Source organism: Lipotes vexillifer, unplaced genomic scaffold (genome assembly GCF_000442215.2).
Source record: "Lipotes vexillifer unplaced genomic scaffold, Lipotes_vexillifer_v1.1 scaffold304, whole genome shotgun sequence".
Classification (NCBI taxonomy): Eukaryota; Metazoa; Chordata; class Mammalia; order Artiodactyla; family Lipotidae; genus Lipotes; species Lipotes vexillifer.
The window spans coordinates 517716-539833 of NW_006788513.1; the positions used below are offsets into that span (position 1 = coordinate 517716).

At 38.9% G+C, this 22118-nt stretch overlaps 1 protein-coding gene across 1 annotated transcript in view; it reads left to right on the plus strand.

The window, feature by feature from the left end:
- The window catches only part of MRPL3 (mitochondrial ribosomal protein L3), a 45906-nt gene that overhangs the window by 11152 nt on the left and 12636 nt on the right, over nucleotides 1–22118 (plus strand). The window contains 4 exon segments of the mRNA XM_007472256.1: nucleotides 3805–3904; nucleotides 5493–5553; nucleotides 19180–19288; nucleotides 20705–20782. Of these exon segments, the coding sequence (XP_007472318.1) occupies nucleotides 3805–3904; nucleotides 5493–5553; nucleotides 19180–19288; nucleotides 20705–20782 (348 nt within the window).

Sequence of the window (22118 nt, forward strand, 5' to 3'; positions counted from 1 at the left end):
CTGCTTATAGGCCAATGCCACCCAATTTCATGTCAGCTGAGGACAGCCTACTCAGTAAGTTATAAAGGGGCACAGTTCTTATTTCAAACTGAAATTAGCAAGTACCTGAAGTTTGCTGCATATTCAAATACATGTTCTTCAGATAAGTGTGGCTTATCACTGGACCTGGGACTAGACATGTATTTAACAGACTTTCAGTGAGCTTTGGAAATACATAGTTGGGGGGAGATTATAGGCCAACAGACTGGCATGGGCAGGCACAGGTAAGCATACATAGAGTACTGTGGCTCATTGGGTTCCTGCAGGTGCTTTGTTTAGGATCAGAGGGGAAGCAGGGGGAGAGGGAACAGCAGGAAAATAAATATTATTGCTTATATTCTCATGAAAGAGGCTCTTCACATCAGGAAGTGGTACAGCTTTTTTGGTAAGTCTTACAGTATCTATGTCAAGAGTTAAGAATTAAAACAAAAAAAAGACAATAGGACATTATGGTAAGGAAGTAAGTTGTCCATAAAGTTTTCTATTCAAGGATATTTTCTATTCAGGAATATTTGCAATAGCAGAACGAAAAAGCAGGGGTGGAGGGAAGAGCAGACAGTAGGACCTGCTAGGAGCTGGGGATGGAGCAGCCACTACAGTCTCTGCTCTCTAGAAGCTTACATTTTGGTGGGCTTGGGGGTGAGACAGGGAAGCTATTGCACAGAAGATAAACAATTAAAAAATATGTATTGTGACAGATCGAGGGAAGTGCTTTGAAGATTAATAAAGTGTGCTGAGGGCATTGCAAGAGACAGAAAGTGGTGCTATTTTAGGTAGAATAATCAGGAAAGGTAAGTTGATATTTGGGTGAAGACCTGAATGAAGTGAGGGAGCATATTATACACAAATCTGGCAGAGGCATGAGGAGAGACATAAGTGAGGGAGGTTAAGAGGTACAGACTTCCAGTTGCAAAATAAATGAGTAATGGGTATGAAATATACAATGTGGGGAATATAGTCAGTAACTACGTAATATCTTTGTATGTGACAGGTGGTAACTAGACTTATAATAGTGATCATTGTGTAACAAATATTGCATCACTTTGTTTTGCACCAGGAACTCACAGTGTTATAGGTCAATTATACTTCAACAAACAAATTCATAGAAAAAGATTACAGTTTTGTGGTTACCAGAGGCAGGTGATGGGGGAGGGGGAATTGGATGAAGGCAGTCAAAAGGTACAAACTTCCAGTTATAAGGTAAATAAATACTAGGGATGTATGTACAACATGATAAATATAATTAACACTGCTGTACATTATATGTGAAAGTTAAGAGTAAACCCTAAGAGTTTTCATCACAAAGAAAAAGTTTGTTTTCGTTTCCTTTAATTTTTTATTTATATGAGATGATGGATGCTCACTAAACTTATTGTGATGATCTTTCCATGTGTGTAAGTCAAGTCGTTATTCTGTGTACCTATAATAGTGAGGCAGACATTTTCTGCAGTTGTAAATAGCATAGGCAGTTTAAGACTATGGAGAGGAAAAAGTAAAGGGTAAAAAATCTGGCAGAATGGCATTCCAGGAAGGGGGACCAGTATGTGCAAAGGACCTGAGGCTGTTGTTTAGTGAGTTCTTAGACTGGTAAGGAGCACATTGTCCCCAAGGCAGGGCAAGCTGGGAGGAGAGTAGGTGGTGTAGAACCTTGGAAACCATGGTGAGGACTTAGGACTCGATTCTTCTGCACAAGATGCAGGCCATTGTGGAGACTAACGTAACTTGAGTTTAGAAGGATCATGCCAGCCTGTGAATGGAGAACATACCAGGGGGTCAGGAGTATAGAAGTTGGAGATGTGATAGGAGGCTACTGAAATAATCCAGACGATACACGGCTGGCTGGGGTCGGGGTGAGAAGTGGCTGATGTGGGCTATGTGTTTAAATAGAGGCTACAGGAATGGCTGATGGATGGACGTGGGATGTGAGAAAGAGAAGAGTTGTAGGTGACCATAGAATTTTTGGTCTAAACAGAAGTATGGAGCTGCTGTTTATTGAGATTGGGAAGACGAGGAGAGCAGGCCTGGTGGGGCAGGAGCGTGTTGAGTTCAAGTTTAGACGTGTTAAACTTGAGTTGTTGTGTGACATCAAAGTGAAATGTTGGCTTGGCAATTGGGCAGAAAAATTTGTAGTTCAGAGTAGAATTTGGGGTGGATGTTAGAAAAGTGGGTCATTAGCCTGTGAAAGAACCAGGGAGTAGTAGCTGGAAGTGGAGTGGAGGCCTTCCAAGGAGAGAGCAGCTGCCCATGCCAAGCAGTGCTCATGGTGACCAGGGCATTTGGTGATTTTGACCAGCACGTTCCATTTAGTACAAGGGGCTGGAAGCCCCTGATGAAAGCCTTGTCGTGGGCAGGCACAGAAAGATTAGCTGGAGGAGGTAACGTGGCCAAGGAAAAGTTTGTGTTTTAATGTGAGTTATTGTGATTCTTTTATGCTGCTAGTAAAGTTCGAGTGGAAAGGGGGAAATTGTTGATTAAGAAGATGGTGGGGACAGTTTCAGTAGTAAAGCCATTGAGTAGATGAGAGGAGGTAGGAGTCAGTACACAGTGAAGGATTTGGCTTTAATAAGAACATGGACAGTTCATCTCTTTTGTGGTTCCCAGCCCCAGATTCACATCAGAACCATATGGAGAGCTGAAAAAATGCTGACACCTGGATGCCCCCTTAGACCGGTGAAGTTACAGCCTCCAAGCTGAGGCCTTGGCCTTGGTGTTCTCTGAAAGCTTCCCATGTGCCTCTTGTGCACCTGGAGTGGGGTGGGAGGGTGATGATTGATTTGGTGATAAAAGCTTGGGGAAGGGCTCTTGAGTCTTCTGTTTTTTTCAGTGCAATAAGAAGCAACATTATCAGCTCAAAGCAGGGAGAAGGAGGGGAGAGTGCTGGAGGTTTTAAGAGGGTGTGGCGGAGCTGCCTTGGGGAGTGAGAGGGATTTAACTGGGGAATGTGGGTGTGAGAGGGATTTAACAGGGGAATGTGGGTTGGCCAGGCCACACTGGGACTCACTGAGAAGTCTGATTGTACATTTGAATGTGACTTGTCATGTTTCCTCCCAGCTGCTTGGACACAGCAGGGAAATTAGAGTCAAATTTCCCAAGATTGGGGTTCTTGATACAGACGGTCTCCAGTCAAAATCCAAATATGAGGGCTTCCCTGGTGGCGCAGTGGTTGGGAGCCCACCTGCCGATGCAACGGACACGGGTTCGTGCCCCGGTCCGGGAAGATCCCACATGCCGCGAAGCGGCTGGGGCCGTGAGCCATGGCCGACGAGCCTGCGGGAGGGGCCTCAGCAATGAGAGGCTCTCACGTCATGCCCCAGTCCGGGAAGATCCCACATGCCGTGGAGCAGCTGGGCCCATGAGCCATGGGTGCTGAACCTGCGCGTCCAGAGCCTGCGTGTCCGGAGCCTGTGCTCTGCAGCGGGAGAGGCCACAGCAGTGAGAGGCCCGCGTGCCGCAAAAGAAAAAAAAAAAGTCCAAATATGAGCACAACTGTATTTCTTTTCCTGTGGAACAAGAGTCTTTCCCCGTATACTTTGAGCTACACTATGCCAGTTCTTTATGTGAGCTACACTATGCCAATTCTGAGTGTGATGGATGAAAATCTCACCTCCCTTAATTAAGGGCTATAGAGTACTCTTGTTCATTGGGGAAGCAGAGTGCTCTTTAATTTGTTTTCCTGGAGTGTTAGTAACTTAGTTTAGATCTCTAGGCATTAAATTCCACTTTTTGTAATTAATGTGTTACTTATATGTGCTGCTTTTCCTCTAGAAATCTACATCTGTATTGGAATTTTACCGAGAACTTGGATTGCCACCAAAACAGAAAGTTAAAATCTTTAATGTAACAGATAATGCTGTAATTAAGCCAGGTAATCTGAGGTCGGGGAGAAGAGGGAGGTAAAACTACCCAAATATGTGATTTGTTTAATGTGTAAGCCCTTTCAATAAAGCTGAATTCACAATACAAAGTCCCAAACATTTATTTTTAAATATAGAACTGTATCTGATTTAATCACTAGGGACAAACAAGTCTTTTTCTAAGTGGAAAGAACTGTAGAGAATTCTTTGTTTTCCATGAAAGAGGGAGGAACGCTTTTGTTTTTAATGTACAGAGAGTTTCACATTTGGAAAAGCAACTCCAAATAAATAAATGAACTTTTAAAATGTGAAGTTCACTGTTTGTAGGCTGGCATTTTATTAAGTGAAGAATAGACCCTCACTGAGATAGGATAATTTGAGAAAATGTAGCCTGAAACAGGAAAGTGACGGACCATAGCACCTTGATGTAAAGATTTTTACTTAAAAATTTCAAAGTATTTTACCTACTCCATGGAATGTCAAAAAGTAAGATTTGGCAGTATGATTATATTGGTTCATATAGTTAATGGCATTTTGATGTCTTTGAACTTCAGAAAAGCTCCCTATCTCTTGAGTTCTCTAACAGGTAGACTGTAGAAGGATGTTTTAAGATTTGATATTTCAATACCTGAACTGAATTTCTTGAAGCAGAATACAATTGCAATAGGCCTTATTAATAGGGGCGGTAGAGTCAGGCTTGATATAACTTAGAACTGAAGGTATTTTTTGAAGTGCAAGTTTTTCATCTTTGAGGTAAAGTACATGGAATTTAACAAGTATAAAAATTAGGTCCACATTAACTTTTGCTGTAGCACAAACCGTATGATATTTTTGTGTGTGTGGGTGAAAAATGGTCAAATATCAGCAGTTCAGGTCATTCAACCTCGTAGAAATTCGGTCACTTTTTAATCTCCCCTATTTTTTCTTAAATGAAGGTTTTTCTCTGCCCATATAAACCCACGTTGGGTCCTACCTTAAGGACACTAAACCTACAGCACTTTACTCCCTGTTTTAAACAAACAAAAATAGCTTTTGATTACATTCTCTACTACATTGGTTCCAGCTTTAAAAAAAAAGTCTTTTACTGGATGATGTTAATGTTGATTCCTATTTTTGGATAACTTATCTCCAATAGGAAAAAAAAAAGGACTTGATCCAGCCCCAGTGTTTTTTGAGTCATTCTCTTATTTTTATTTTCCTTATTTGAAATAGGAAATACATCTTAACATATTGTTATTCACAGAAACAACCAAGAATCTCATGTATTTACCAGCAGGAACAGTGTTGTCACAGGAGTTGCCTGTTTCAGCCAGTATCACGTTGGCCTCTGTAAAGGCACAAGCGCACCAGTGGCCGTGGGCTGTTGGCCACTCCAGCACCATGTGCCCCATACTTCAGCCTACATACAGTCCATTAGAATACATTTGTTGAGCAGTTTTATTATTTTATTGTTGACATTTCTAATAATTAAAATTGCAGAAGAGACTCTCCTGACATTTTGAAATCTGATAGCTAGAAGGCTTCCTGTATGTAGTTTATGTTTAATGAAGTTTTTTTGGGGCTGATTTCATACTGATTTTTTGTTTTCTTTTCATAAAGGCACTCCTCTTTATGCTGCTCACTTTCGCCCAGGACAGTATGTGGATGTCACGGCCAAAACGTAGGTCCACGTAACAGGTTTTTTCCTTTTGTTTTCCTTGTATATTAAAAAGCAGCAGAGTGAGTGAAAGAAGTGCGGCCTTTCAAAGTCAGTGAATAAAGGATAAGTAACCATTATTCTCATTCATAACTCTAATCCTTAATGTTACTGATGGTACTGGTTTTTAAATTGCACCGAATTAGTTGTATGTGAAGCGTTCACTTTGGGTTACAGCTTTTAAACTGAGATGCGTGCTTCTTGAGATGGGATTAAGAGAAAGGTCCATTACTGAGTTCCCACAAGGAACTCAGGTTCCTTGTGGGCTGGGCCCACATCTGTGTGAAGACCAAAGGCGGCATACGGTTTGTTGGTGAAAGATAAGGGAAGCAGTTAAATTACAAACATCTTGCACTATTTTTGATAGTTGTGCTTAAGGTTCCCCTAAGGTAACTAACTGTATGAAGCATTTGTGGGACTGTGTTAAAATCCTATCATGAGCTGAAAGAAGAAATAGGATTACACCTTAGGCGTCTTCAACAGCATGGCATCATCTCTTAGCACTAGAAGAGACCTCTTCCATAAAAGCAAAATATTTTGTCATGTGTAAACAAGGGTTCAAATTTGGTGGAAATTAACACTTAATTTTCACTCTAACAGAAATGCTGACTTTGAATCATACTTATGTTGGGTGGTGGTATTTGGGGTACTGTAGTTTTTTTTTAATATCTTACCATTTGTTAAGATAAGCCCAATACTGGCTAGATAATCTCCAGGAAACTTTAAATCTTATAGAAGTAGTTTTTCAAAACTCAGCTGAGGTTATCTCACTATGGAATGAAGTCACCAAGCCTTTAAATATGTTTATATAGAAATTGTTCAGGCCATGCACATATGGTCACCTTATCTTTGATAAAAGGAGCCAGGAATGTACAGTGGAGAAAGGACAGCCTCTTCAATAAGTGGTGCTGGGAAAACTGGACAGCTACATGTAAAAGTATGAGATTAGATTACTCCCTAACACCATACACAAAAATAAGCTCAAAATGGATTAAACACCTAAATGTAAGGCCAGAAACTATCAAACTCTTAGTGGAAAACATAGACAGAACACTCTATGACATAAATCACAGTAAGATCCTTTTTGACCCACCTCCTAGAGAAATGGAAATAAAAACAAAAATAAACAAATGGGACCTACTGAAACTTCAGAGCTTCTGCACAGCAAAGGAAACCATAAACAAGACCAAAAGACAACTCTCAGAATGGGAGAAAATATTTGCAAATCAAGCAACTGACAAAGGATTAATCTCCAAAATTTATAAGCAGCTCATGCAGCTGAATAACAAAAAGCAAACAACCCAATCCAAAAATGGGCAGAAGACCTAAATAGACATTTCTCCAAAGAAGATATACAGACTGCCAACAAACACATGAAAGAATGCTCAACATCATTAATCATTAGAGAAATGCAAATCAAAACTACAATGAGATATCATCTCACACCAGTCAGAATGGCCATCATCAAAAAAATCTAGAAACAGTAAATGCTGGAGAGGGTGTGGAGAAAAGGGAACACTCTTGCACTGCTGGTGGGAATGTGAATTGGTACAGCCACTATGGAGAACAATATGGAGGTTCCTTAAAAAACTACAAATAGAGCTACCATATGACCCATCAATCCCACTACTGGGCATATACCCTGAGAAAACCATAATTCAAAAAGAGTCATGTACCAAAATGTTCATTGCAGCTCTTTACAATAGCCCAGAGATGGAAACAACCTAAGTGTCCATCATTGGATGAATGGATAAAGAAGATGTGGCACATATATACAATGAAATATTACTCAGCCATAAAAAGAAATGAAATTGAGCTATTGTAATGAGGTGGTTAGACCTAGAGTCTGTCATACAGAGTGAAGTAAGTCAGAAAGAGAAAGACAAATATTGTATGCTAACACATATATATGGAATTTAAGAAAAAAAAATGTCATGAAGAACCTAGGGGTAAGATAGGAATAAAGACACAGACCTACTAGAGAATGGACTTGAGGATATGGGGAGGGGGAAGGGTAAGCTGTGACAAAGCAAGAGAGAGGCATGGGCATACATACAGTACCAAATGTAAGGTAGATAGTGGGAAGCAGCCGCGTAGCACAGGGAGATCAGCTCGGTGCTTTGTGACTGCCTGGAGGGGTGGGATAGGGAGGGAGACACAAGAGGGAAGAGATATGGGAACATAGGTGTATGTATAACTGATTCACTTTGTTATAAAGCAGAAACTAACACGCCATTGTAAAGCAGTTATACTCTAATAAAGAAGTTTAAAAAAAAAAAGGAAGAAATTGTTCAGGGACTTCCCTCGTGGCTTATGGTTAAGTATCCGCCTGCCAATTCAGGGGATACAGGTTCAAGCCCTGGTCTAGGAAGATCCCACATGCTGTGGAGCAACTAAGCCCGTGCGCCGCAACTACTGAGCCTGTGCTTTAGAGACCGTGAGCCACAACTACTAAGCCTGTGTGCCACAACTACTGAAGCCCGCGCACCTAGAGCCCATGCTCTGCCACAAGAGAAGGCACTGCAATGAGAAGCCTATGCACCGCGATGAAGAGTAGCCCCCACTAGCTGCAACTAGAGAAAGCTGGCATGCAGCAATGAAGACCCAACTCGGCCAAAAATAAAAAAATTAAAATTAAAAAAAATAGAAATAAATTGTTCAGTATAAGTTGTTAGAATCCACATGATCTAAGCTAAGCTTAACTCCAGATATCAGCTCTTGTCTGTGTGGCTTGTAGGATCTTAGTTCCCCAACCAGAGATCAAACCCCGGCCCACAGCAGTGAAAGTGCCCATTCCTAACCACTGGACCACCAGGCAATTTCCCAGCTCTTGTCCATTCTTGTTTCTTGTTCTGTCAACATAGATGGTAGTTTCACTGATTTGTGTGCCTCAGTTTTGTTTTTGGAATATTCTGACTGAGAACCCTTTGAAAATGAACAGTGGCCCACTGGTGCTCAGGGTTAACCTTAGAATCACAGTGACTGAGACAGAGCAGCTTCTTATATCCAAGGAAACCAGATAAATCCAGCATCGGTTTCTTAAATGCGGTCAGATGTTTCTTCACTTCCACATTATTACTGCCTACTTTTAAATACGGGCCATTGCACACAGGTCCTAGGGGCCTTAACTTTTTAATATTTATTTATTTTTGGCTGTGTTGGGTCTTCGTTTCTGTGTGAGGGCTTACTCTAGTTGCTGCAATCTGGGGCCACTCTTCAACGCCGTGTGCGGGCCTCTCACTATCGCGGCCTCTCTTGTTGCGGAGCACAGGCTCCAGGCGCGCAGGCTCAGTAGTTGTGGCTCACGGGCCTAGTTGCTCCACGGCATGTGGGATCTTCCCAGACCAGGGCTTGAACCCATGTCCCCTGCATTGGCAGGCAGATTCTCAACCACTGCGCCACCAGGGAAGCCCAGGGGCCTTAACTTTTGATTAGCTATTTCGAAGTGGAGTGGACTAGGTTGCCAGTGGAGTAGAGGAAAGTGGGGCCTCTTTAAAGAGACTGTGAACCTTCCTCTTTTTCTCCCTGCTTCCTGATTGTTGCGAACTCATTCCTACTTGCTAGGGCTTCTGAAATTACTGGTCTTTTGGTAACATTTGTCCTGCCTACCCTTGTGAAGAAGTCAAAATATTGGAGCTGTAAAGCTTTGGTTTGAGTAAGTGGGGAGACGTGAGTGTTGTGAATTAGATGGTTTTACTTTTTAAATTCCTGAATTATTACGTGTGATAAAATGCCTCACGGTAATTTGTTAATTTACACACAGTTAATTGTGCATTCCATTACATATTTTACAGGGTAAATGAGATATTCAGGAAGCCCTGCAAAGTCAGATTCCTTTGTTAGCAGATGCTCTGTGGCAGTGTTTGTGACTAGCTTGGGTTGGAGCCTAACCTTTCAGTGCCTGTGTTCACTAGATGCTTTCACTTCATATGCTACTGTTGGGTTTCCTTGGCTTCCTAAAAGCTATTTTTAAAACTTCAGGCTTCTCCTTGTGAGTGTAAAGTGGAAGGAGAGTGTGTTGGTTTTGTTTTGTGTTTTAAGATTGTGTACCTAGAAAGCAAGAGTATGTACAGCCATGTGCCAGCCTCAGGACTAGATGGCTGATGAGAGCTGGGAGAGTAACTAACCCTGGGATTTAGAGTAGTTGACATTCAACTCTGGAAAAGGGGCACCTGCAGAAAACCCTCATTGTTGTGTGGGCTGCAGTACTGTTTTCTGTTTGACTTTGTGTAGCATGTGCACTGTACTCTGGTGTGCATACCTTTTCGGGGTATTACTTGAGATCAAAATGAAACAGACTTTGACCTTTCACTAAATGTTGCCAATGGCTGCAGCTCTTGGAGCTGGCATGTTATTATGGCCTCAGGATGCTTGTAAGTGCTTGCGAATTTACAGAGCTCTGTCCTCATGTGGAGATGTTTTGGATTCCTCCTGGGTGCAGGCTTATTAGGTCTCAGCTACACCCAGTCCTGGTGGAAGCTGTCTCTTTGCTGTTCACTTTCCTGTGCATGTGTACGTGCACGCACACATGAATTTGCTTGCTTTTCTTTTTCCTTTTTAAATTCTTTTACATCCTTTCCCTGATGCTTCTCATTTTTTGGACAGTTCCCCCCGCTTGGAGTTTTAGCCCTCACAGCCAGTGAAAATGTTTTTTTTCCTTGTTAACTGTAAATGGAACCGTTGTCTTTTGGACATAAGCTCTGAGTACTTGCAGTCTCTTGCTATGGCTCACTTACAGCCAGAGATTTTCTACCTTGTCCTCCATTTTCAGCCCCTGTTTTAAAATTTTGAAACTTCTGGGCTCCATTGTTTTTATTATTAATCCTGCTACAGGTGCAAACACTAGAAAAAAAATGGTTCAGTGACATGGTTAAGTCAGATGAGGGACATGGGTTCACAGCCTGGAGCATCATTTCCCACACTTCAGTGGGCTTCACAATCTCCCCTACCTCCACTCCCCCACCAATCTTCAGATTCATTAGATCTGGGGTAGTACCTGAGAATTTGCATTTCTAACAAGTTCCCAGGTTGTGTGGATGTTGCTAGTCCAGGGACCACACTCTGAGAGTCACAGGACTGTAGAATAGTCAGGAAGTCACCTGTGGACCTTATTTTCCTGCTGCTCCTTTACCCAGCACAGAGTCCCAGTGCCTGCCTTTTCTCAACTCTACTCAAATTATAACATATGAACATCTGTTTTAAAGCAGGCAAGTCTAATTAATCCAGTTTCAAATAACATTGTCAGTAAAAGCAGGCTTTTGTATTACCCACATTTTAGTTAGTATGAAACTGAAAACTGGTCTCCTTAGTAACTGGCTTCATCATCTCCTTTCCATTAGATATGAATTTGTTTGAGACTTTTTTCTTAATTGAAATTGTTCATTTTTCTCATGTTGTAATAGTGATATTTAATGGTTAAATCTATACGTATATTTCAAGTTTTTTACCTTATACCTTCAATTTTAATTGCTGGATTAAATATACTTTAGAAATAACTAACTAAATAAGAAAAATTAAAATGGAAAAGTACTAATTTAAGAAAATACAGTGTTAATAGAATATTTCTACTTCAAGAATGAAATTGTCTGCAGACATTTTCTTTTTAGTGACCAGTAACCAACAGTAGCAGCCTCTTGAAGGCTTCCTTAAATTTTTTGAATGTTGCTCTTTTAATGATTGCATTGGGAAATCTGCTTACACTGAAAGATACATTGTATTTACCTGTGCTGAATTTAGATATAATTTTCTATATAAATAAGTAAATTTACCATTGTTGCATTAGAGTGTGAGGTGAATATATATTTACTAGAGTTCTTTTTAATTTTTACTTTTAAACCAGAAATAGTTTTTTATCTAAAAGGTCTGAGTATACAAATTTAGATTATATGGGAAAGATCTTTACATCTAATATATAAAACCATTCTAGCAGAATAATTTTTCAGTTTTCATTATGCTATAAATAGGTAATAAGGCCCAGTCTTTGAAATATGTCAGTTTTATGTAATTTATTCTAAATAAAATTTAAAGTGTAGCACATATATTGATACATTCCCCACACCACCACCACTACCCACTTCCTATACTAGGACCCTTTTAAAGATTATATTCTTATTCTGTAATTATATTCCACCATAACTTCTAATAGATGATGGGTTTGGGGGCCTAACATTTTCCCTTTCTTTCTCAGTTTTGATGAGGAAACCTCTCTAGATAATATATAAAGAGTGGGTGAGATAAAGTATGACTGTTGATTTTACCCTCAACATAGGATGTTTAGTCCATTGTTTTCTGTTGAATCCTAGCATTGCTTATTTTAACTTGTAGAGTTTTTCTTTTTTTAGGGAACGAAATCAGAAAAGAATTAAAGTAAGATAAAAATAAAACTGTAAAAATGCATTCTGCAGTGTTTAGGAGAAAATGTTAGGTCCCTGTCTCAAAGGACTTGAAGAACACAGGTGGTGATGCATCCATAATGGTGGGCATGGGGGTGCTTTCCTGCCAGGTGTCTTACTGAACTTTGAATTCATGACAGTGGCAAGCCTGAAGTAATTTCTTGAATCCCAGATTGAAATCAGAAAACAGCTCATTCAGCTACTTCTTTCTGAGTGAAAGATAATCTAAAACTCTGTCTACGAGTCTGGGCTAATGAAAACAACCCATATATTTTCAGGCATAATCATATTACTTTAATAGCAATTTCTGGCATAATCTTACTATTTTTGAAGTAAACAGTGCGCTTTAAATTCTTATTACCCTTTGGCCTCAAAGTAGAAAAATAGGTGCTTACTTTGATAATGTTATCCGTGGTAGTAAAACTGAAAGGAGTTGGGGAGAGTTAATTTGGGTTCTTTCATTAAAATATGTACAGAAATATTGTCCATCAGAGCCTTAAGGTGATTAAAAAGCCAGGTAGGTTCTTAACAAAGCAAAGACTCTTTGGGCTGTGTAAGCAGTTCTGCACACTGTTCAGAGAAGGGTGCCTGCACATGGTCGGAAGCCTTCCCCACTAGCTTGTTATTCTGACTGGTGGGTGTTTGCTGGGAACCCGGAGGGAAAGCAAGGTGGATGCTGCCTTCAGGGAACAATTGCTCTCCAGCCCTGCACATCTGCAGTTTTATTTCATTTTTAATAAGTTACTATATTTACTAGTTTTTCAAAGCAGTAAATTTTTAAGCATACAGTTTTCAAAATGAGTAAACTATAGAGGGAAGTAGTCTCTAAAAAATAATCCCTCTTCAGTCAAGTCAAGATGAGTGTCTCATCAGAGGTGGTCTAGGGAAAGCATGGATCTACTTCTCAGCAGCTCTGTGACCTAAACAGCTTTCTTAACCTCTCAGTCACCTCATGTTTAACACAAGACTAATTACAGCACCTACCTCATAGCCATGTTGTAAAGACTGAATGAGATAATACACAGAAGGCTCTTAGCTCAAGATCTGGGACATAGTGAATGCTCAGGACTGTTGGCTGCTATTGCTATTGGTGATATTACTGTTTTTTCATTTGTTTCCAAATTTTAAAGGAAAAATCTGTTTTCCTCAATGGGAAATATCTTTTTAAATGAATTAACAACATTAAGTCATTAGGAATTAGATTGTGGTATTTTCTAATACATCAAATTATTGCCTCTTACTTTAGACTGTTTTGTATAGCAAAGTAGTAGCTTTACAAAACACTCTAGGTGGGCTTCCCTGGTGGCACAGTGGTTGAGAGTCCGCCTGCCGGTGCAGGGGACACGGGTTCGTGCCCTGGTCCAGGAAGATCCCACATGCCGCGGAGCAGCTGGGCCCGTGAGCCATAGCCCCTTAGCCTGCACGTCCGGAGCCTGTGCTCCGCAACGCGAGAGGCCACAACAGTGAGAGAGAGGCCCGCGTACCACCAAAAAAAAAAAAAAAACCACTCTAGGTAATTTTAAGAATACATAATACCTGCTACGTCTAGAATTTACAGTGTAATGAGGATGCCCTTGAAATAACTCCATGCGTCTCTGATATGCTACTTTATTTTTGCTTTACTCTATTTCTCAAGAGGCAGTATGACCTGGGTTAAAAGCATGACCAGATACTTTCATTTACCAGGCATTTGACCTTGGGCAAGTGGCTTAACCTCTCTGGATGTAGATTTCATTATCTTTAACATAAAGGTTTGGGAGTAAATGGTTTCTAAGGTTCTTTTTTTTTTTTTTTTTTAATGTGGGTTTTTGTTTTCTTAAGTATAGTTGATTTACAATGTCGTGTTAGTTTCAGGTGTACAGCAAAGTGTTTGAGTTATACATTACATATCCTTTATCATGTTCTTTTCCATTATGGTTTATTACAGGATATTGAATATAGTTCCCTGAGCTATATAGTAGGTCCTTGTTGGTTATTTATTTTATATTTTGTAGTTTGTATCTGCTAATCCCAAACCGCTAATTTATCCCTCCCCAACCTTTTCCTCTCTGGTAACCATAAATTTGTGTTCTAGGTCTGTGAGTCTGTTTCTGTTTTGTAAATGTTCACTTGTATCATTTCTTTTTTAGATTCCACATATTCTAAGTTTCTTTTCAATTCTGAAAATCTGTTTCCAAAAAATAATCCCTCAGTTTTCCAAGTGGCATAACTCACTGTTTTATATATTAATGAAGAAGTAATACTCAGAAAACTGTTGTGTCTTTCCATGATATTGCAAAAATATTTGAGTTTTTGAGTTTTCTTGAGAAGAGCAGACTGAACTCAGGACAGCAAACGTGGTGTTCTGGGTTTACTTAGAACAGCTGGAAAATGCCCCCTCTGTAAGAGGACTCAAAGGAATCACTGCACATTTGGCTCTTCGTACTATTGAATGAGCTAGATTTGATGTCAGAAGCTGTAAGCGGTCCAGTCTTAGCAGTCAGTTGTTGGTAAAAATGTTCCCAGATATTGATGGGAGCTTTATAGTTTTTAGACATAAACAGAATACCTGCAGTTCAGGTCATGCTGTCACAAATTCATCCTGGAGAGTAACAGCCATACAGATCTTCCATGCCAGCTTTTAACTGTATGTGATGGGACACAGAGCAACTGGAAGATTCCACCATGACTTACCTGTGTGCTCAGGAGCTGTTTTATATCACTGATGGAATAGGTTTAGACAGCAACACTGAGTTGAGTAGAAATTGACTCCCAGCATTTACAGGGATCTTCAGTGGCAAGGGCAAAACTTAGCGATGAGAATTTTGAAGGAATTTCCTTGAGGACTCAGAATAGAAGGACTCAAGAGCACTCCTCACCTCATGTTTTATCCACATATACAAGTGTATCCAGAACCATGCCGTCAAAGGCAGTTTCCGAGTGGGAAAATACATGATGGGTTTGTATTAAAACCTGTGTGTCTTCTGGTAGACATTTAGGCATTTGTCAATGTGACAGGGAAATGAAATTCATAGTATTCTCTAGAGATTTATAGAATGCAGTTGGAAACACTAAATTACGCATTCTATTCTGCAAGATTCTTACAGTCAAACCTTTAAGCCCCTCCTTGCCTTTTCTTAATATAATCTTCATAAACTTTTATAAAAGGCAAGCCCATTATACAGCATTTGGAAACTACAGGACAAAATAAAGGAAATAATCATCTCTCTTCCTAAGACAGTTATAGCCAGTAACAAAATTAGTCTGAGTTCTCTAGGTAGGGCACTAGGGTTAGATGCTGCACAATCCCTGCACTTCATGAACTTAAAGTATAGTGAGGAAATATACCCAGAAACAAGAGCAATAAAGTCTAAATTTAAATCTCATCTCTGAGATTTTTTGATGAAGTTTTGGTTTTAGCAAGTATGAATGCTCTAAATAAAATAATTTTTTTATGTTTTCCTAATTTTCAGATATGTTTCACTAAATTTGGAACTTCTAACATTGTGTTCTTAGCTGATTTGAATTTTCCTTTATTTGTTTTTTTCTGCTGTCATTAAAAACAGCAGAAAAGGGGTGCGAGAGATAAAGTACGTTATGTGTTTTATATCCTATTTAGTAAAGTGAAGGTATTATTTTATGTGACTTGTGAAAACCTTATGTTTGAACTCTGCATGGGTTTGCTAAATGTAGATTCATTCATATCTTGCTTTTGTTTTGTTTTTGTTCTCCAGTTGGGCGACAACTGAGAGAAACAACAGAATAGACACCTGTGCCCCCTCCATGGAGCAACAGGTGCCCTCTGTTCTCCGTAGTCTCAATTTAGCCAGTGATTTGTCACATCATGTGTGTCTTACCCTTTTGTTTAAATGTTATTTATTGAAGAGTTTCCTGTTGTACACAGTATAACAACATGATGTGTTCTAGAACTAGATTGAAAAACAGTCTGTAATTGGCTGACAGTAATTAGCACTTTCAGGATACCACTTTGATTTTGTAATCGTTTGCTGGTAAAATGAGCTGAATTATCTCCTGTAATTTACCTGGAGTGTTTTTTACTGGTGCACACATGCACACTCTCTCTTTAAGCAGGAGATGAATCAGTTTGAGAACTCAAGTTACCAACTAACTTTCTACTAAGAATGACCAGTGTTAGAATGCTGTATTTTGAAAACATGCTCATTTTAGATTTGGCATTGCCAGTCCGTTCCCTTGTTTTCTTTAAAGTGTTATTTGCCAGGGCTTCCCTGGTGGTGCATTGGTTAAGAATCCACCTGCCAATGAAGGGGGCATGGGTTCGAGCCCTGATCTGGGAAGATCCCACATGCTGCGGAGCAACTAAGCCCATGCACCACAACTGTTGAGTTTGCACTGTAGAACAACTGAAGCCCGCGCACCTAGAGACCATGCTCTGCAACAAGAGAAGCCACCACAATGAGAAGCCTATGCACCACTACGAAGAGTAGCCCCCACTCGCCACAACTGGAGAAAGCCCACGTGCAGCAATGAAGACCCAGTGCGGCCAAAAATAAAATAAATAAATAAATTTATAAAAAATTTTTAAAAATGTTATTTGCCAAACAATATCATAAGTTCAAGTGACTCTTTAGGTACTTCTTTTTTATTTTTAAATTGCAAAGCATTTATTTTTCAAATATCAATATATTCTAAAATTCACCGTTAAGTAGAAATATTTGTTAAGTTTCTGAAGCAAACTTTCAGTAAAATATTTGATTATCATAGTTTCCCTTCTTAGATGTTAACCTTGCAAAGTTTATAGTGACTTTTCAATGAATATATGTTAAATTTCTGTTTTAGCTCTTTGATCAAGCATAAGCATTATTTTGAGTTTTGGAGGCAAAAAATCAGTTATGTACAGGCACGCCTCGGAGATACTGCAGTTTGGTTCCAGACAACGGCCTTAAAGCGAGTCAAGCTTTTGGTTTCCTAGTGCATATAGAAGTTATGTTTACACTGTACTGTAGCCTGTACAATAGCATTATATCTAAAACAAGAATGTATGTGCCTTAATTTAAAAATACTTCATGGCTTAAAAATGAACGAAATATAATGCCATTTTCAGCGACATGGATGGACCTAGAGATTGTCATAAAGAGTGAAGTAAGTCAGAAAGAGAAAGACATATATTGTATAATATCACTTATATGTGGAATATAGAAAAATGGTACAGATGAACTTGTTTGCAAAGCAGAAATAGAGTCATAGATGTAGAAAACAAACTTGCGGTTACCAGCGGGGGAAGGGTAGGGTGGGATGAATTGGGAGTTTAGGACTGACATATATACACTACTATATATAAAATAGATAACTAATTAGAACCTACTATATAGCACAGGGAACTCTACTCAATGCTCTTGAGTAGGTGGTGACCTAAATGGGAAGGAAATTTTAAAAAGAGTGGATATATGTATATGTATATCTGATTTACTTCGCTGTACAGCAGAAACTAACACAACATTGTAAAGCAACTATACTCCAATAAAAATTAAAAAAAAAAAAACTTCACGGCCGAAAAGTGCTAATCATTATCTGATCACACAAGGTTGCCACAAACCTTTCAAACTGTAAAAACCACAGTATCTGCGGAGCATAATAAAACAAGGTGTGCTGGTCAGTGTACTCCATAAGTGATGTGTTCAGTTGATTAATGTGAAAAAAGCTACATTTAAATTATTCATTTACAAATAACTTTTGACATGTGATATGATATTATTCGACTATTGTATTCTATACATATTCATATTTTTATGCTGGTTTGTTGATTTATCTGAAACAAACCATCTTAGTCATGTGGGCTTACTTCAATCCATTACTCTCTGATAATTCTTTGTTAAATGCATAGCAAAGTCCTTGTGGAAATTACATAGTTTTCAAAATCTTTTCTTATTGGTCCTTTTTGTAAATGTCCTGAACTGGGCACTATTTATTTAATAATAGCTAGCTTTATTAAATTAAGAGAACAAAGCATGAAAAATATGTTGACATATTATCTAATGAAAGGTGGAAAAAGTGTTCATCTTAAGAGTCTATAAAACTAAGCCTGGTAGAGTCTTAAAATTTATTCTAGCCCTTTCCTTGTATCATTTGTCCTGATATATTTGACAGAGATAAACTCTAATGCTTGAACCTTAGTGTCGTTTCTGCCTACACTGCATAATGTTTCTCTAGTTAGCAGAATTTGAAAATAGAATGGTTTCGTTTAAAAATTGAAATATTAGATTTTTTTCTCTGATTTTATTTCTCCATTGGCTTCTGATTCAAACCTTGAAACCAAGATCCATCTTCTAAACTTGTTCAGCATTTAGAGCATTACTGTTTTATTTTGTGTTCTATTGTATATTGCTGCCTAGCACATTACCCTAAAATACAACAGCCTAAAACAACAAACATTTATTACCTCACAGTTTCTGTGGTTGTAACTCCCAGTACAGCTTAGCTGGGTGCCTCTGGCTCAGGGTATCTCACGAAGCTGCAGCCGAGGCAACAGTTAAGGCCGTGGTCATCTCAGGGTTCAACTTGGGAAGAAGTGCCTACAAGCTCATTAACATGGCCACTGGTGAGCGTCAGGTCCACAGTTGTTGGCTAGCGAGGTCCTTGCTGCATAACTCTCCATAGGATAGCTGGCTTCCTTAACCGAGAGTGCAGAGATGGAAGCCGGTATCTTTGTAACCAAGAGTCAGAGGTGACATCTCATCTCTTCTGCCGTAGTTTATTCCTTAAGAGGTGAGTTGCTAGGTCCACACAGACTCAAGGGGAAGTGATTGATCACACAGGGGCATGTGTACCAGGAGGTGGGTTTTTTCAGGTTTTTTTTTTTTTTAATTTTTATTGGAGTATAGTTGCTTTACAGGAGGTGGGGGTCTTAATGGTGGCCTGCTGCATTGCTTACAAGTACTTTGAACTTATAAAATGCCCCACTTTTACTGTGTTGTGTCATAGGATTAGGATGATAGAACTGCTTAGCTTTCTGTTGTCTCACAATCTTGAACTAATCATTTTATGTAGAATAAGACTCCAGGAGGGGTACAAACCAGGACAGAGATAAAGGCATGTTCATTTGTAGTTTTGCTTGTATGGCCTTTTCTAGTTATTTGGATAAGGAACTTAGCTAAAAACTCTAAGGTACTATCAAAAGTATACAGTTGGGGGTATTTTATCCTCTGTTCATTATGTAAATTCTAATGTTTATCTTGTTCAGTATTGGTAAAGGTTTCCAAGGTGTCATGAAAAGATGGGGATTTAAAGGCCAGCCAGCTACTCATGGTCAAACAAAAACCCACAGAAGGCCTGGAGCTATTTCAACTGGTGTAAGTATAACTTAGTGATCCTCTTTTTAGTACTAAAGATTCAGCTTTTGTGTATATGGTGCTTTAGTCTGTCCTTGGGATCAAGTCACATTATTTGAATCTTACTCCAGGTGGGTCCTAATAAAAGTCACATTTATGAGTCCTGGCCTTACTTTCCAGAGCCAGACTTGAATCATTTGGTTATATCCTACTTACTTACGGCCAGTGTTCTCAGTACTTGTCTGCCTACTTTCTTTCCCATCTCTGTCTCCCATCCTACACTCTGAAGTCAGCTGTAAGTGATCAGGGATCAGAATGCCCTGCCATCTTCCCTCACTGGTTCCTTCACAGATTTGTTTTTGCCTTAGAAGAGACCACTGGGAAAAGTTGTCAAGGACAATATAATGATGAAGGGGAGAGTAATAGAGAAAAAATGGAGAAATAGACAGTAAGAGCATAGGAAGGAGAGAAGGAGATTTGTACTGCTAATTTAGTCCTACTGAATATCTCTCCCAGAGGTGTACCATAAAGAGCGTGGGGGATTCTTACTCTTGGGTAGGAAGAGTATGGAAGGGCTCAGGAGTGGCAGGAGTGGCACTTAACTAGATATATTTTTTTGTTAATACTTTTTACTTTGGAACCATGTTAATGTTTTACAAATTCAAAGTAAAATAAAAATGGGGAATCCATAATGGAATATAATTAGGAAATGAACATAACTATTTCAAATGAGTAACAGAACCTCACTAAAGTGGGGGACTAGAGTAACTCAAGTAACTTGTGAACACATAGTTGTTGGCTGTATACCCGGAGTCTAAATTTAAAATGTACTATGTGCAAGTGTTGAGTTCTAATTAAGTTTTTTTAGTAGTATTAGTTAGCCATTCTGAGATAATTTTCTGTGAATTATAGGATTGACCAGATAAGTCAATATATTGATAATGGAAGCCAAGTTTCTCACTATTGGTAGTAACTAACTCTCTCCTTTAGTCACTCTGCAGAAGGATAGTAACATCAAAAGCCAGGGTGGGAGAGTAGGACCATTCCAGCAGCTGTGGACTGGATGGAGTCCAAGTCAGTTAATACAGAAGATTTGTGAAAACAGGCCAGGCAGTCCATTTTTGCTTTGAATGGTGGTGTGACATGTTTTTATGTCCTTCTCAGCCATTATTGGCTCAGTTGCTGCTCTCTTGTTACTGAATTTTTCTCCTAGATATGTTCTTAGTCTATATTTTTTTGTTCTAATCTAATTTAGAAAGGGAATTCTCTAGGGGTAAATGTGACTAAATCCATGTTTAGTTCTTTACTGGGGGCTAGCAAAATGGAGGAAAAAATAAAACATTTTAATGACATATCTTATTTGCATTTTGGTTTGATTGGTACTGTTTGAAACTGAGAATACTGCTTAAAAGTGCTACTTTTGTTTCTCTCCTTTAGGATGTTGCCAGAGTCTGGCCTGGAACTAAAATGCCTGGACAATTGGGGAACATAGATAGGACAGCATTTGGACTGAAAGTAAGTTTCTGGAGTGGCTTTTTATAGGAGTGGTTAAATTAGTGCCTAAAGGCAAACGCACCAGCATACATATTTAACGTGTGTCTGCGTATGGTGGTTCTAATAGGTTTTACAGTTATTGAGGGGTGGGGGAAACGTGAAGTGTGTGTGTGTGTGTGTGTGTGTGTGTGTGTGTGTGTGTGTTGGAGTTGTCATATATGTTCATTTAACATGCAAGCCATGGAAAATGCACTCATTAAAAGGAAAAAGTTAATTGTCTACTATTTGACCTGGAAGATTTTCACAAAGTGTTGTTGCATGAAAAAATAGAGATTCAGAGCATTACGTATAATACTCTTATAGTAAACAGAAACTCCCTACATATATATGTCACCATGCCATGTAAGCATAGAGAAGAGTAGATGGTTATATATCATATTGCTTTTGATTAAATGTCAAATGTGTGGGTGGATGTGGGTGAGGAAGAGGAGAGAGGAAGACAAAATAGGAGACAGTCAAAATAGGAAAATAGAGTACTAAAAAAGCATTGTGGTATATATCCATTTTTGTAAAATAATTATATATTTAAAAGGGGCGGGGAGTTAAATTCACTGTATGCTAACTTGAGGAACATATGTAATATCTAAGTGAAAATGAGTTGTACATAATAGGTGCCATGTAATTATATTTTTATTAAAACAACTAATCTGTCTATATGTGTGAAAAGTATAGAAAGTACAAAAAAGAAAATAGGCCATTCAAAAGAACAACCCCCAAAGACAACCACTGGTAACATTTTGGTACATATTCTTTCATTATCTATTCTAGATGTATTTTATTTATAAATTTTAACCAGCAGAAGTTTTTAAAATTTTATATAATTAAGGGGTTTTTTTCCCTCTTCTGTTAAATTTATACTTGCCATAGACAACTATTTGTATCTGTCTTTGTGCATTTTCTTTTCATGTTGCATATGTGTGACAGGAGAGAGATTTCAGTTGCCCTAATATTTAACATTTAGCCATGAGCTATGGGTCAAACTTGATTTTACCCCCAAATACTTTCTCATACCATTTCTTGACTGTTCTCTCATTTGTGTAAATGTTTTTCCCACGTGAAGATCTGTTTGAAGGCCATCTGCTCAGCACACTTTTTTAAAAAATTAGACCCAGAGAGGTTGCGGCTTCCCAGTTTCTAGTTGAAGCAAGCTCATGTTAACTAAGAATAAAATAAAATTGAATTTTCATGTGTTATTCTTTTTTTTTTTTTATTTTTTTATTTTTTTATTTTTTTATTTTTTTATTTTTTTGCGGTACACGGGCCTCTCACTGTTGTGGCCTCTCCCATTGCGGAGCAC